The sequence below is a fragment of the Oryza sativa genome, chromosome 6, assembly GCF_034140825.1.
Source record: "Oryza sativa Japonica Group chromosome 6, ASM3414082v1".
Lineage (NCBI taxonomy): Eukaryota > Viridiplantae > Streptophyta > Magnoliopsida > Poales > Poaceae > Oryza > Oryza sativa.
Genome location: NC_089040.1, coordinates 7,461,232 through 7,477,208, shown reverse-complemented (window position 1 = coordinate 7,477,208; position 15,977 = coordinate 7,461,232). Strand labels below are relative to the sequence as shown.

The window sequence follows — 15,977 nt, the reverse complement described above, 5'->3', positions numbered from 1 at the left end:
AAAATTTATATAAATATAAAAAATTAAAAGTTGTGCTTAAAGTACTTTGGATATAAAATAAGTCACAAATAAAGTAAATAATAATTCTAAAATTTTTTGAATAAAAAAATGGTCAAACAGTGTAAGCAAAAGGTCAAAATCCTTTATATTATAGGACGGAGGGAGCAGCCAGCTATCTGTAGACTGTAGTTCTGTACAAATCAAACGCATCACATTTTAGAATAATACTACCCCTATAAAATAAAATACTTGTCACTTTGAATTTTTGTTTTATAACTTTTAACCATTCGTCTTATTTAAAAAAATTATGAAATTATTATTTATTTTATTTGTGACTTGCTTTATATTATTAAAAATACTTTAAGTATGACTTATCTTTTCTTTTATATTTGCATTAATTTTTCAAATAAGACGAATGATCAAACATTATAAGGAAAAAGTCAAAGCAACAATTAATTTGGGACGGAGATAGTATATATGCTGCGAGGCGAGCATATAAACGCTCTTGGTGGTGGAACTTGTTCAAGTTTAAGCTCTAAACTTAACATGAGTGCTTGTATTTATGGCTAATTATTTTTCAGTTGTAGATAGTGTATCTGTTGATGGACATCGTCTGATTTTATTAATCTCAAGATATATGGGTTTATATTTGAAGGTGTTCATATAATTAGGAGTGTTCCGAAAAATAAAATATACAGTCTGGCAAACTTCTACTCTGTATGAGTGCGTGGTTCGATGCCTATTTATATGGCCATATATCCCGTCCGTTCACAATATATCTCATCAAAAGAATATATGACTAGTAAATTATCAAACTAGCAACATCTCGCCCACGCCAGCTAAGCCTTTGTACGCACAACATGTCGTGCCATGCGGAGCAAGAGCTCAGCACGCCGGACATGCTTCAGGGCCACATCGAGCTGCACCACCATCTGTTCAGCTACCTCAAGTCCAAGGCACTCCGGTGCGCCGCCGATCTCGGCGTCCCCAGCGCCATCCACCGCCGGGGAGGCGCCGCCACGATCTCCGACATCGCCGCCGACACCGGCGTGCACCCGGCCAAGCTCCCTCACCTTCGCCGGATCATGCGCGTGCTCACCGTCGCCGGCATATTTGCCGCGAACGACGAGCCATCGTCGTCGGCCGATCAGGACGGCGACGCCGCCGGCGAGACCGCGTACACGCTCACCCCGCCGTCTCGCCTCCTCGTCGGCGACCGTGCCACATGCAATATGGACCCAATGATGCGCTTCCTGGTGCGCCCAGAAGTCGCCGCCGTGTTCTTCGGCCTAGACGCGTGGCTCAGGGACGGCGACACCGGCGCGGCGACGCTAAAACCAGGCGGCGCACGGCGGCGTCCCGGCGTGGGAGATGACCAAGAGGGACAACTCGTACAGTCGGGCCCTCAACGAGGCCTGCGCCGGTGACACCAGCTTCGTCATGGACATCGCGGTGAGGGAGGGCGGCGACGTGTTCCGCGGGCTCAGCTCGCTGGTCGACGTCGGCGGCGGGCACGGAGCGGCGGCGATGGCCGTTGCTAGGGCGTTTCCGCACATCAAGTGTAGTGTGCTTGACCTCCCGCAAGCGATCAGCGAGGCACCCGCAGATGGCACGGTGAATTTTGTCGCTGGTAACATGTTCGAGTATATTCCTCCAGCAAATGCCGTCTTCCTCAAGGTATATATTTATTCATTAATTCATAATTATTTTCTTAAATAACAGTTGTTTTTTTCTTAACTATCTTTTAATTACTTGGGTGCATAATTAATCATTGATGAATTGCGTGTATAATTTTTAAGTATGTTCTACATTGTTGGGGAGAGGAGGATTGCATCAAGATACTTCAACAGTGCAAGAAAGCAATTCCTGCCAGAGGTGACGGAGGAAAAGTGATAATCATAAATACGGTGGTCGGGTCTGGAGAACCACAAGACAATGCTCTCAAAGAGACGCAAGTGTTGTTTGATGTGTACATGATGGGTATAGGTGGCGGTGAGCGTGAGGAGCATGAGTGGAAAAAGATTTTTTTTGAAGCAGGATTCAGTGATTACAAAATCAAGCCCATTTTAGGTTTTATATCCGTCATTGAGGTCTACCCATGATCGAGACAGAATGATGGCAAAATCCCAAACAAATTATGATAAAAGTTCAAGCAACGTACTTAATAATATGATCCACATGTCAACAAATATAAGGATTCCCTATCTTTTTTAGTAATTAAATATATTGTGAAATAAATCGAAGCAATGTTTTTCATGATGATGACCTTCATTGTGTTATGAAACAAGATATGTGATCTAATCCATATATATAGGATGGATCGGCAACTATGGACAGCTTGCGCACGGCGGTTGTACCGTGCCCCATGCCTTTTGTAACATCCCGGGTTTTAACTATAGTCTTAGTCACGCTAATGACTTGATCATACTGGCTGAGGGCGGTGTTGATTGAGCTACGATGCTGGTTAGGACCTATAAATATGTTGATTGTTGTTCTATTCTGGATATTAAATGGTTTTTCAATCGTTTTCTTATCATTTATTTATTAAGTCATATCCATATGCATCATTGATTTATTGTTAGTTAGAATAAACTGTGGGAGCGGGATAATTTAGTCTTGGTTCATTGCCACGTTGCTAACCGGGAACTATAGTGCACATTAGTAGTCACCGAGAGATACACATATGCACAATAAAAATCATAATACAAGTTACAACATTTTATTCACAAATGATCAGTGTATATCTGCATACATGCATGCATACATCCATATTATGCTTTGCATATGTTCTGTAACATACTCATCAACTCGTAATTATTATATACAAATCAATAGAGGAACTGAGAAAATGGAAATAAAACTAGAGCAAATCATTTTAATCCCCGCAAGCAAATAGATGCACGGTTAAATCGTATAGAAGCGTAAATTTATCTACCAAAAATATATAGAGAATTGGTAACCTTGCAAAACTGACTATGAGTTCTAGAACAATTACAAATCAGTCCCTAATCTCAAAGTTACCTTCAATTTTAGAGACTCTGAGGGACTTAAGTGCAAAAGTGCCAAATATTCTAGATCTGACCACTTGTCTATTTAAAAACAAATTAGTGAAAATCTTCCAATTATCCCACCGAGTAAGCTCTGTTGAGCTATCACCATTCCATGAATGGAATAGCCATGCTGATAAGGGATGTTAGGTCTCGGCAACAACCGACGAGATGAAAAACTGGACCTAAAACTGACGTACAACTCACACACTTGAGTGATGAACCCTAGACCTAAGTGATGAACAGATGCAATACTCAAAACTAAAAATTAAATCTAAAACTAAACCAGCACTCGACACGATGATGCAATCTAAAATTCAACAAAGCAAAATCTAATAGAACAATGCAACGGCTCAAATTGTCTAGGTAAAGAATAAATATTTTTATGTGGCAATTTTCTGGTTATGGGAAGATAAATTACCTAACGGGCAACCGCGCTCTGATACCAACTGATGAGGGATGTTAGGTCCCGATTTTCCGATAGGTATTAATAAACAATCGATTTGGGCGGAGTCGCGACACAACTCGATCCTGCTTCTGAACGACCACGCTACTGAGCCCCGCAAGCGCAGCACCACGTCTCCTCTGGTTATAACCCGTGCCGAAACCCGGTTGACCTCGCCGAGAAGGCTAATCCCTGCATGTGAATCGAAAAACATAAGCAAGAATAAGATAGGTTGCAACACAATTGCATATGAATGATCAAGCACTCGAATTTGGGTTTCCACAAACCGATCTAGCGGCGAAACTGTTCTTGATAGATTAATCTAAGCAAAACCTGACTCTAAACGATGACGGCTACTGATTAAGTATGATTAGGGACGTCCTAGGGTTGCCCTAGGGCGCACACCCTCATGGGCTAAGCCCACGACACAATTACAAGGCCCAAAACCCAAATCAGATTCGGACTGGATGAGATACGTTGCTTGTTTTGCAGATTCCCGGCAGCTCGGTAGGAATTTTGACGTGGGACCAAAACCATCTGAAAGTAGATGATGAGGGAACAACTAGCTCGGATATAACCATGACTATCTTATGTATTAATCAACCAAAGGTGCATATGTTCTATATTAGATTTACTTGTTATATATTTAAACAAACATTGCTACACAATAAGTTTTGTGTGTTTTTGTTTGCAGAGGTACTTGCTTGGGCGAAAGAAAAAAAGACCGAGCTTAAGGAATGCATGGATGATTGAAGAAGTTGATTGGGGACCAAACCAAGACCTTCTCCAAGTCTTCTTTCATCTCACCACGTCACTTTTGGTCCATAGAAGACAAGAAATAAAGTTCTACACGTTTTGGATTCGAATTCAGGCCTCTTGACAGCATCAACTTCAAACGGACCTAGCCGCTGATTTAGAAGGAATTTCGGGGTCCATGAGTACTTGTTGGAAAGCTTATGAGTCTGATGAGGACACAACTAGCTCGGATATAACCATGACTACCTTATGTATTAATCAACCAAAGGTGCATATGTTCTATATTAGATTTTGCTTTGTTGAATTTTAGATTGCATCGTCGTGTCGAGTGCTGGTTTAGTTTTAGATTTAATTTTTAGGTTTGAGTCACTACAAGAAACTTGTTAATCCGTGATGGATTCTCCGTGACGGATTTACGGATCGTCACTGACAGACATACTCCATGACGATATTTTGTTTTTCGTCACAGATGAGCCCAGTGGATATTCACAGCCCACGAACTCGTGACGGTTTTATCAGGACCGTCACAATGTATGATTTTAAATTCGTCATACTCTAGTTAGCCTAGAAAAATAAAAAACAATGTATGATTTTAAATTCGTCATACTCTAGTTAGCCTAGAAAAATAAAAAAATTGTAGCGCAAAGAAAAACAAAAAATATGATTGCAAGAAGAATCAAAATATTTGTTAAATTTGAACATAATATTTTTGTTGATTTGTTACGTGTATATAATGGTTTGTTAAATTTGAACAAAATAATTTTATTAATTTGTTACATGTGTATGATGCATAATATGACAAACTAAAAAAATATTGTGCGCATGCGGAAAAAATTAAAATATTTTTGTTAATTTGTTACATGTATATGATGATTTGTTAAATTTGAACAAAATAATTTTGTTAATTTGTTACATGTATATGATGCATAATATGGCAAACTAAAAAAATATGGTGCGCATGGGGGAAAAATCCGCAGCGTGTGGGATTTGAACCCACATTGAGCAGGAAGGTAGGAAATATGTTACCAATTGAACCACTTGTTGTAGATGTCCACTTTTGCACTTATATATTTTTATTTATTTATTATTGGCCCAGCATCCCTGTTGGCGTGGCCCATTAATGCCATTCACTCGAGTTGAGTTGGTCCAGGATGTTGCCCACAGCGTGGCCCAGCAGCTGGAGTTGGCATTTCGAAAATGGGGCCCAGCAGCCGGAGTTGGCATTTCGAAAAGAAAAAAAGAACTCGAATTTGTAAAATAGAAGAAAAAAATGCAACCAACGAGAATCGAACCCATGACCTACTAGTAGAAGGCGCCGCATCCTACCACTGCGCTAGTTGGTTTGATGTGTTATTGTAGGATTCTGTACTCTTTTTGACCTGTGTATGTATGGAGGAGTAAGGTTTCCTCAACCCCGACTCAGTTATTCAGTTCGACACCCAGCCGCAACCAATCTAAGACACCGCCGCCGCCGACGGCGAAATTTGGCAGGAGCGGCGTTGCCGCTGCCCACCACTGCCGCGTCGTTCAGCAACGCCGCCTCCTTGCCTACCGTGCCATCGCGCATCACCGCTGCACACCAGCCGAACAGCGACATCAGGCACCACCGCCGCCCTACAACGCCATCCTGTAGATCTGCAGCACCGCCGCCCTCCATTGCCGCACCAACGAGCGATGCCGAGTGCGGCCATGCGTCCACCTGGTGACAAATTCAACTGTTGACCGGACTCCTGAAGCCTCTTCTCCCATCTGCCTCAACAGCCAGCCAAGGTAATATCTTCTTCTTCTTCTTCTTCTTCTTCTTCTTCTTCTTCTTCTTCTTCTTCTTCTTCTTCTTCTTCTTCTTCGATTTAGTTGGATGTAGCATTTGAATTGGTGCAGCTTGCTCATTGTGGTTTATCTACAATGTTTGATTAGATCGATAGAAGTTGGGTGCACAGCAGACTATTTTCCCCTGAATACATTGACGGCGTCAAAGAATTTATGAGTTTCATTCAGGGGAAATTCAATGAGAATGTTGAAATTCTATGCCCATGTAGCAGATGCCTTAATCAGAAGTACCAAAGACAGGCTGTTGTGAAGAAGCACATACTGATGAATGGTATGGAAACTACTTATACTCGGTGGATTCATCATGGAGAGAGCTTAGATGTCAATGTTATTGAGCATCCTATTGATATGAATGAAAATAATGATGGTTCCACAACTATGGTGACAGAGGATGACAACTATGGTGATCGTTTGGAAGGAATTTTAGGAGACCTACAGACTGCAGCGGCACAAGCAAGACCGGATGTAGAAAATCAAGTTGGTGCTGAAGAACCTCGTGATAAAGAGTCATTTTTGAATATTGTCATGAGAGAGGCAAAGCGTCAACTTTATCCTGGTTGTACCAAATTTTCAAGGTTCTCATTTGTGGTAAGGCTTCTTCATATGAAGTCATTATATAGGATCAGCAATTCTGCTTTTTCTGCACACATGAAGCTATTGGCTGATGCTTTCCCAGAATGCAATACACTCCCAAAATCATATGATGAAGCAAAAGGCATTCTAAAGGAAATGGGTCTTGGTTATGAATCAATACATGTGTGCTACAATAATTGTGTGCTGTTCAGAAAGGAATATGAGAAGCATGACAATTGCTCGGTTTGTGGTCTCTCGAGATGGAAAGATGCAGAAAGAAAGAAGATTCCACAAAAAGTGTTGCGGCATTTTCCATTGGCACCTAGGCTAAAGAGGATGTTTTCGACCAAAGAAGCATCAGAAGCGGCACAGTGGCACAAGTTAAAGCGACAGCCCGTTGAGAATAATATGAGCCACCCAGCTGATGGCGAGGCATGGCAAGATTTTGACCGTGAATATCCTGGTTTTGCAAAGGATGCAAGAAACCTTAGACTTGGCCTAGCTACTGATGGGTTCAATCCTTTTTCAGAAAAGAACACAAAATATAGCATGTGGCCTGTGTTTGTTGTGCCCTACAACCTAGCACCGTGGGAGTGCATGGAGGAATCAAACTTTATGATGGCTTTGCTTATTCCAGGTCCGAAATCACCTGGGAAGGACTTTGATGTATTTTTACAGCCTCTTGTAGAGGATTTACTTGAGCTTTGGGCAGGTGTTGATACTTATGATGCTATTACTGGCAAATCATTTAAACTTCGTGCAGCGGTTTTGTGGTGCATCCATGATTACCCAGCTTTGAGCACTCTCTCAGGGCGTACAACAAGGGGCTATTTTGCTTGTCTCCATTGTGACAAGCATCCTCTTTCATATGCCTTAAGGAGCAAAATTGGTTATTTTGGGCACTTCCGTTTCCTTCCAAAGGAACATCCTTTGAGGAGAAACAATGAGTTTACTGGACTTCACGAAAGCAATGATCCACCAGGTAAATTCTGTACAGAAGAGTTGCTGGCTGAATTGGAGAGAGTTAAAGACGTCAGACCTGGGAAGCCACAAGGAACTGGGAAAAGGAAGCGTTCCAACTCTGAAGGGGGTCATGTGGAAATTTGGAGCCGGATGGTTAGTTTATGGAAGTTGCCATATTGGAAAAAACTAAAGGTGAGACATAATCTTGATGTGATGCACATTGAAAAAAACATATGTGAGAACCTAATTGGGACAATTCTCAATATAAAGGGCAAGACAAAAGACACAGCTAAAGCTAGGCTTGATTTGAAAGATTTGGGTATTAAAAAGGAGCTGCAATTTAGAGAGGATGGAGAGATGCCTCATGCTAGATATACCTTGTCTACTGAACAGAAGAAGGCTTTTTGTGCTTTTTTACAAGAGGTCAAGTTTCCAGATGGATTTGCTTCCAACATCTCAAGATGTTTAAATGCTGAGGGAACAACGGTACAGGGGCTGAAAACACATGATTGTCACATTCTTTTGCAAAGAATTTTGCCCGCTGCCATGAGAGGATTTCTGGACAGTGATATTTATGAAGCAATAGCTGAGTTGGGGATGTTTTTTAGGAAATTGTGCAGCAGAACTCTTAACAAGGATGTGCTGGTTCAAATGAAGAAAGAAATCCCTATAATTTTGGTGAAGCTTGAGAAAATTTTCCCTCCAGCTTTCTTTGATGTGATGGTACACCTTGCTATACATTTACCTGATGAGGCATTGCTCAGGGGTCCTGTGCAATATGGGTGGATGTACCCAATTGAAAGGCGACTATATACTTTGAAGCGATATGTGAGGAATAGGTCACGACCAGAAGGTTCAATTGCCGAGGCTTATATTGCTGATGAGTGTCTGACATTTTGCTCTAAATACATGGACGATGTTGAAACAAGATTTAATCGGGAGCCAAGAAATAAAGGTTTCTCCAATGAAGAAGCTTATGGTGTTGATGTTTTTGGGCATGGAGTTAATTTTACTTCTGCACCTGAATATGTATATGATGAAAATGGCATTGATCAAATGGTGTGGTTTGTGCTAAACAACTGTGCCCAAGTTGAGTATTACGTCAAGTGTGTTCTATATACTTACTTTTAGACTTCTTCTATATGCTACCTTTGTGTTGCACACTAATTTATTTTTTTTTCTGCAGTTTGTTCATAGAAGAGTTAGAGACACAAGGGGTGCCTAACATTGAAAGAATGCTTCGACAAGGATTTCAGACCTGGTTTAGGAACCATGTTAGTGTTCATTGTCAAGTTATATATTGCATAATGTAACTTCTATTTTTCTAATATATGTGTGTTGTATGCATGTGGCAGATTTTGAAGAAGTATAGTACAAATCCAGAAGAGGTGGATGTTGATATCTTCTCCTTGGCATGCGGTCCTGATTTGAGAGTTAGAAAATACTCCTCGTGCATAGTGAATGGTGTGCGGTTTAACACAGTTAACCGTGACAAGAACAAGAAGACACTGAACAGTGGAGTAATGTCACAAGCTACACATAATGGTCAGTTAATTGATTTTTTTGGAAACATAAAAGAGATAATTCAGTTGGACTATAACTTAGAGGAGAGGTCCGTAGTTTTGTTTGAGTGTGATTGGTTCAAACTGGATGGAAAGAGGACTGCACTTAAAGATGATGGCTTTTTTAAAAGCATCAATGTTGGAAGTTTGTGGTACAAGAATGATTGTTTCATATTGGCCACTCATGCTACGAAGGTTTTCTATTTGCCAGATACAAAGCTGGGTGAAAATTGGCAAGTTGTACAGACATTTGACCATAGGCATCTTTATAACGTAAGTCAGACGGAGGTTAGTGCTGCTGCATATCAAGAAGACGAGTGCTATGATGAGGAGGATCCACGCCGACCAGTTTCTAGCATTATATATGATACGCCTTTAAATAGAGATGATGAGCGTGGCCCTGTTTTTGAAGCTGCTGAAATTGCTCGGTTGATGAAAGAATCTAGCAAAGAAGTGAATGTCATTGGTGATGAAGATGAAGATGAAGAAGATGACACACTTATGGAGTATTTTAACAAAGAAGACGACTCAGTTATGGAGGTCGATAGTGACGACGAATAGTTCTGTTTGAATTTTATGTTTTAATATTTTGTCGTAAGGCTCAATTAGTATTTGAGACCATGTTCTACTTATTTGAGACCATATGTTCTATTATTTCAGATAGCCTCAATTTGTATTTGAGATCATGTTCATCTATGGAATTTATGTATAATTGGTTCGATGCCAAACTATTCATATCCGTTTTTCAAGTTTTGATTCTTTGTTGGCCTAAATGGCATTTCAACTTGCCTGTGTCAATGAAACTACAGATTTAGTCTCTACTAGTTGAGCCTTTATTTTTTTATTAACTAGAAAAAATACCCATGCGTTGCAACGGGTGAAGGAATCCGATCGTCTCAACTTACTTAGTGTGCGAGTTTTTTATAGAGATTTCCTATACGGTTCCTTTTGTATTTCCAAAAGCAAACAAACTTATAAACCGACTCAAATACGGATTTGTATTTTCAAAACCGAACAAACTTAAAAACGACTCATATACGGATGACATACCAAAGTACCAGCAAAAACATCTTCAATTTTTATAATAGTAGACACTTTGTGATGGGTACTAGTTGAGCCTAAAAATGTTTTTAAAAATATAATCGTGATGCACCACTCACCTAGGATATGTACAGCACCACATGACATGATAAACCATGTGCGGTGCTTCACATACATCTCTCGCCGGACATCGGGGATCGCCTTGTTTGGCGTTGGGCGAGTGACCTATTGTTTTTAGTGCTTTTAGTGCCTGATTCGACTGACCTTCTTTAAAACAATCATATCTTTTTCATACGGACTCAAAATTAGACATATAATATATCCACAGACATCTACAGAAAAAGTTACATCCGATTCTCCCCGCTTTGCCGGGTTCGGTGAAATTAGAACTACCAAATTCCGCTTACAAAATTATGTTTTCTAGGCGAGAAGCTCCGGAACCCCTTGGATAGAACTTTGAAAAAATTCCTCATGCTTCATCTTTTGTCCGTTTGAGCTAAGAATTTCTATGGTTGGTTGCAGTGTGCTCCGAGACTCGAAAAAAATATCAAAAAAAAAATTCGCATCTCTCTCCTCAGCACTAGAGAGAGAAAGCAACATTGACTCTGTGCGTTCGCTCCGTAGGTTTAGTACGGTGTGCTGTCTCCTCCCGGCTGATCATGTTGTGTAACATAAACTCTGTACATATTGAAGTGCAATCCTTTTGCGTGTTCGCGAAAAAGTAATGGGATCATGGGGCTTGTTTGGCCAAAATTCCTAATTCCTAAATTTAGATTAGTGGAATATGACTAATACCGATGGAATAAGATAGATTCAAGGGAACAAATTTGCTTCATGCATTGTTTTATACCACTTACTAGCTAGAAGCACTAATTGGGAAATTATCAACACCTATATAGTTTTATTAATCATTATCAACATTTTTTTAAGATAATAATCATCAACATAAGGGATCATAACATGATGAACTACGTGTATCATATATGGTGCTTGTCTAACCTGATTTTCTAATTCCAACAAAAAAAATTAATGGAGTATGAAGGAATGAGACAGATTCAATCATTCAAGGGGAACAAATTTTACATAGTAGCAAATCTCAAATATAAGACTTATTATAATATATACTCATCTAGAAGGTTCCAAACAAAACAGGGGCTTTGAGTTTTCAGGATAAGGGGAAATCCCGCGCGCCCAAGCGGCTTGGCGCGCTTGATGTGCGCCAGCCCGAAATATTTCACAGTCTGAATTACCTTACTACCCTTAGGTTCATAAAATATAAAATATAGAGAACACTTCCATCAGAAAATTTCTCAAGGGTACATCGGTAATTATGAAACAGCACTTCCCAATTCCTCCAAAAACCTAGCCGCCACCCATCCTCCAAAACCCATCTTCCAGCCGCCACCCATCTTCTAGCCGCCACCCATCCTCCAAAACCCTAGCAGCCACCCATCCTCCAGCCACCTTATCTCACCGGCGCATCAAGGCCTGCCCGCCGCCACGCATCCTCCAGTTTCCCATCCTCCAGCCCCGATGGAACCCTAGAACGCTGTTGGAAGGTTCCATCCGCCGCCCGCGCGCCCATCGTCACTGGGAGGCTCCGAGCGCGGCCACCACCAGCATCGCTGTTATGGCGCCGAAGAATCCAAAAGGAAATCGGGTAGCAGGTATAGTCCTAACATCACCTCGCTCTTGACTTTTTTGTGGCGTTTGGATTTGTGGAGAAGACCGGTGGATTTGGGAAATTGAGGGATGATAGATGCAAAGCTCTGTTTGCTGGATTATAGTTAGAACTTCCATTTGCAGTGTTGGTCATTTTACCTGAAAAGATAGGGTACATGCTTCTGCCTTTGCAGTAAAAAATAGGTTCACAAGATGATTCTTGTTCATACCCTACAGTTATACATGAATATGGAATGGAATGGAGGGGGAGAGAGTCATACTTTGCTTAATTACTGGTAAACAAAAATCAAAGAGTACAATAATTCATTTAGCATATGGCACTTTCAGTCTTGTTGACAAATTCCTGATCAGTTCATCTATTCTCCTGATGCTTGTGCATGCAATTCATGACAATATTTTAAACAACGTTTAGTTGAAAGGCATCTCAAAGAGCCAGCAGTATATATCATTTTTTTTACTAGCAATATATATCTTTGAGTCCACTAACCATTAATAATATTCCAATTCATCTGTACCTCATCCAAGACATGGTGTGCTATTGCTACTCTTGTGGCTTATCTATTGTTCACTGAGTCAGTAACACATTAATTTATTGTTGCTGTCTACCATCCACCAGTTCATCTGAGTCCATACGAATTGGAGCGCCTAAAAGAATGCATGAAGAACAGTGCAAGGCTGAAGGAGCTTGGACTTCCTGATCGCTACACCCCAGTTTTGGAAGGCTATGTTGGTGTTCATTCTGACCAGAATCAAAGTGGAGATTCGGAGTCCGAGTATGATCCTTTAAAGGATGATACTGGTGAAGGAGATTTGATTGATGATGAGAATGCAAAGGTTGTAATTCCTTTATGTTGACAAGTCTTAACTTGTTATTTTTCTTCCTAATTCAATGTAATACTATGTTGACCAATCCATGCTTTTCTTTCCAGCAGTGCTCTAAGGAGAAGACTCGCAAGAACTGTAACAACAAAACTTCAAGCATCCAGACTGGTGGAGTCAAGTTTCGGTCTCGCAAGAGAGTTTATGCAGAGCAAATGACTCCTAAAGTTACAAGGTCAAAGAAAAGCATTGCCCAACAAGATGCAAGTCTCACACCAAGTGATATTTGTATGCCAGCTACATCACAAGCTAACGCTGGAGATCTCGATGGCAACTTAGATGACCACACACAGGCTGCTGTTGAAGGCCAGTTCTACTGCCACATTTCTTAGTTACATTCCATTAACATGAGTCAGCTATAAAAATGTTTAACTTGCTGATCTAAGTTTATTGCTTGTTTACCTTTTGAAAATATTAACTTGAGTTTTAAGAATAAAAAAAATTAATGAAACCAATTTTCACATTTTTACTTGACAACACTCACATGACCACCGGGTCTGATGCTATCGACCAACATAATCAGCACAACCATATGGACAATGGAGGTGATGAATTCTTACTGTCGTTATGTAAGTTTTGTTTGTATGATGAATGCTTTTCTTACTTGCTGCCCTTTTTTAGATGGCTTCACCCAGCATGATGACAACACCCTTGTGGCTGATGTAGTTGATGGCATTACTCAACACAGTGACCACAACCAGATTACCAATGAAGGTGAGTTTGTTCATCTATTTTCCATATTTCATATTGTCTCAGTTGATCAATATTTGTATGCAAAGCTTTCAATTCATGATCATCTTGGATCAATGTTTGCTTCACCTCAATAATTTTAGTTTTAATTTCAACTGCAATGTACATTTACAACTAGGGGGAGTGGAGAGAAGGGACCGGAGAAATAATATGGGACGTGGTCTCCAAAGGTTAAACTGAGCGTGCCGTGGCAAGCTGCAAGTTGTCATAACTGAAGGGAATATAAGGCCAGTGGTTCCTCTTGTTGCTGCAAAGTTTGCAACTGAATGCAACATCATAGTTAGGAACCATGTGCCTATACTCCCGCATTGGAAGCTATACAAGGAAAAACCTGCATCTGCGTACGTTAATCTGTTCTTAGGAAAACTAAAGGTACATGCATTCTCTGGTCCTTTCCACATTTAGTCTCAATAGAAGATCCATTGTTTGTTATTTTAAGCCATAAATTACTGAATTGATATTCTTTTCTATAAATGTTCTTCCATTCGATTAGGCCAAGTTTGACATAAACATAGAGGATGATACAGTTAAAATGGCTTGTACTGAGATGATGAAGTCCGCAGTTCGCCAACAAAGATACAGGCTGAAGCAAAAATATTTTGATCCTTTTCCACTACATTTGGTTACAAAAACTTCTCCTGTCAAATTCATGAGTAATGAACAGTGGACTCAACTCCTAGAATCATGGAAGAGTCTCCAAAAGATGGTATGTTCTCTCTGCAAAACCAGATTGATGCCTTGTGCATGCTAATCTATCACCAACCTTACATGTATTGTTGTCTTTAATGTAGGAGATGTGTCAAAAGAACAAAGAAAACCGAGGGAATGTTAAGTACCATCACACAACCGGATCTCGTGCCTACATGGTTCATGTTGAAAATTTGGTAAGTGGGCCATTTTAAGCACCATATAATTTTTTGTATGAACAAGCTACTGCTTAAATACGTCTGCCTCAGCCTAAACAAGATGATGTCCATGCTCATGTTGTTATGTTCATGAGAGTCCATTAGTTTGTGGAATGTTCAAGGACACTATATCTGATCCGATGCCAATACATTATGTGAAAGGTGACGAGTTAGGTTTCCATCTATGTCTAAGTTGAGTGTGTTAATAGATTAAAAGTTATTGTTTTTATGTCTGTGTATGCAGTGAAAGACCTCTGTTGCAGTTGTTTGTCTAAGTGGAAAACATAGTGTGACTGTGTGCAACAAATGAGGCTAGAAATTAGTTGAACATGTTCTTTTAGATTCTCAATTGAACAGTAGCTGCCCAGATTTTCGTAACATCTTAATTCATGCTGGACCTAATGCATATATGTTGTTCTCAGGATGACAAATACAATGATGAAGAACCTAATGCATTTGATTTGTTCAAGGAGTTCCACTACAGCAAGAAAAAAAAAATGCTACACCCCTGTTGTACAGGAGGCTATTGTAAGATAATTTTCAGACTTTGATCTTTGTAGTGCTTATTTTTAATTCTCTCAACATCAACCATGTTTGCTACTTTCTTGCTAGACTCGGATGGAAAACAAGCTATCTACAACAACAGAAGGTGAAGAACTTAAGTCAGCGGCTCAAGTTGTTGCTGATGTGCTTGCTGAGAACACCAAGAAGAATCGGTTCTTGAAGAATGTGGGGTTCCATAATGCCCAGCCTAGATTCAGTGAGCAGAGCACTGAGACAGAACTAGAAGCGGAGAAAAGGACCAATGCTGAGCTTCGTGCACAGGTGGCTGATTTGTCAAACAAAGTGCAAGAATCTGAGCAGGCAAGGATTAAAGACCGAGAGGAGATGAAGAGGAGTCAATCTGAGATGGAAGCAAAACTTAATCTTTTGCTCAGTCAAATTCGACCAAGTTAAGACATGCATGGTGCATATCTTTTGCCTCTAACTACATGCATTTTGCTGCTGCTAACTTGTGTCAAGTCAATTTCGACCAAGTTAAGTCATACATGGTGGTATATATTTTGTTGCTGCTACTTGCATTTTGCTGCTACTGCATGCTGCATGAATCAAGCTGCTGGACTTGTATGCATTTCCTGAGTCTGTGTTATTGGCTGTGTGCACTTTTGTATGGTAACTGTTGTTGGATGAAGACTTGTGTAATGTGATGCTGGATGAAAATTCATGTGATATGTTGTTGGATGGAAACATAAGATTTTTTTTATTTAATGTGCTGCTACATTAATTCCTTGTGGGCTGTGTATGTGGGCTGAATGTTTGATAATGGGCTGTGTATATGGGCTATATGTGCTGCAGTAGTGGGCTGAAGAGTGGGCTAAAAATTAGTGACGAATTTGGGCTGCAGTATGCTGAAATGGGCTTGCAAAAAAGGCTGAAAAATTGCTGCGAAAATGGCTGAAATTGGGCCAAAATTAGCCCATCTTTGATTCTGGCCTGTTAACAAATGGGCTGAGGTAGTGTCCATGTCATCATCCATGTAAGC

General features: G+C 40.4%; 1 protein-coding gene and 2 pseudogenes across 1 annotated transcript; all 3 read left to right on the top strand.

The window, feature by feature from the left end:
* The first annotated feature begins 780 nt into the window (after positions 1–780).
* Positions 781–2,367, top strand: LOC4340623 (acetylserotonin O-methyltransferase 1-like; annotated as a pseudogene).
* Positions 2,368–6,231: 3,864 nt separating this feature from the next.
* Positions 6,232–9,737, top strand: LOC4340622 (uncharacterized). The gene is made up of 3 exons (XM_015786768.3): positions 6,232–8,678; positions 8,801–8,888; positions 8,970–9,737. Exons 1-3 carry the CDS (start codon positions 6,232–6,234, stop codon positions 9,735–9,737), a joined length of 3,303 nt encoding a protein of 1,100 aa, XP_015642254.3.
* Positions 9,738–12,557: 2,820 nt separating this feature from the next.
* On the top strand, positions 12,558–15,664 carry LOC107276883 (uncharacterized; annotated as a pseudogene).
* The last annotated feature ends 313 nt before the right edge of the window (positions 15,665–15,977 follow it).

What these genes read in the sequence shown, in the direction of transcription:
- LOC4340622 (XM_015786768.3), top strand. Translation starts at nt 6,232, where the DNA reads ATGAGTTTCATTCAGGGGAAATTCAATGAGAATGTTGAAATTCTATGC. An exon ending in GGCATTGATCAAATGGTGTG is followed by an intron (nt 8,679 to 8,800) that starts GTTTGTGCTAAA and finishes TTTTTTCTGCAG; the next exon opens with TTTGTTCATAGAAGAGTTAG. An exon ending in AGACCTGGTTTAGGAACCAT is followed by an intron (nt 8,889 to 8,969) that starts GTTAGTGTTCAT and finishes TGCATGTGGCAG; the next exon opens with ATTTTGAAGAAGTATAGTAC.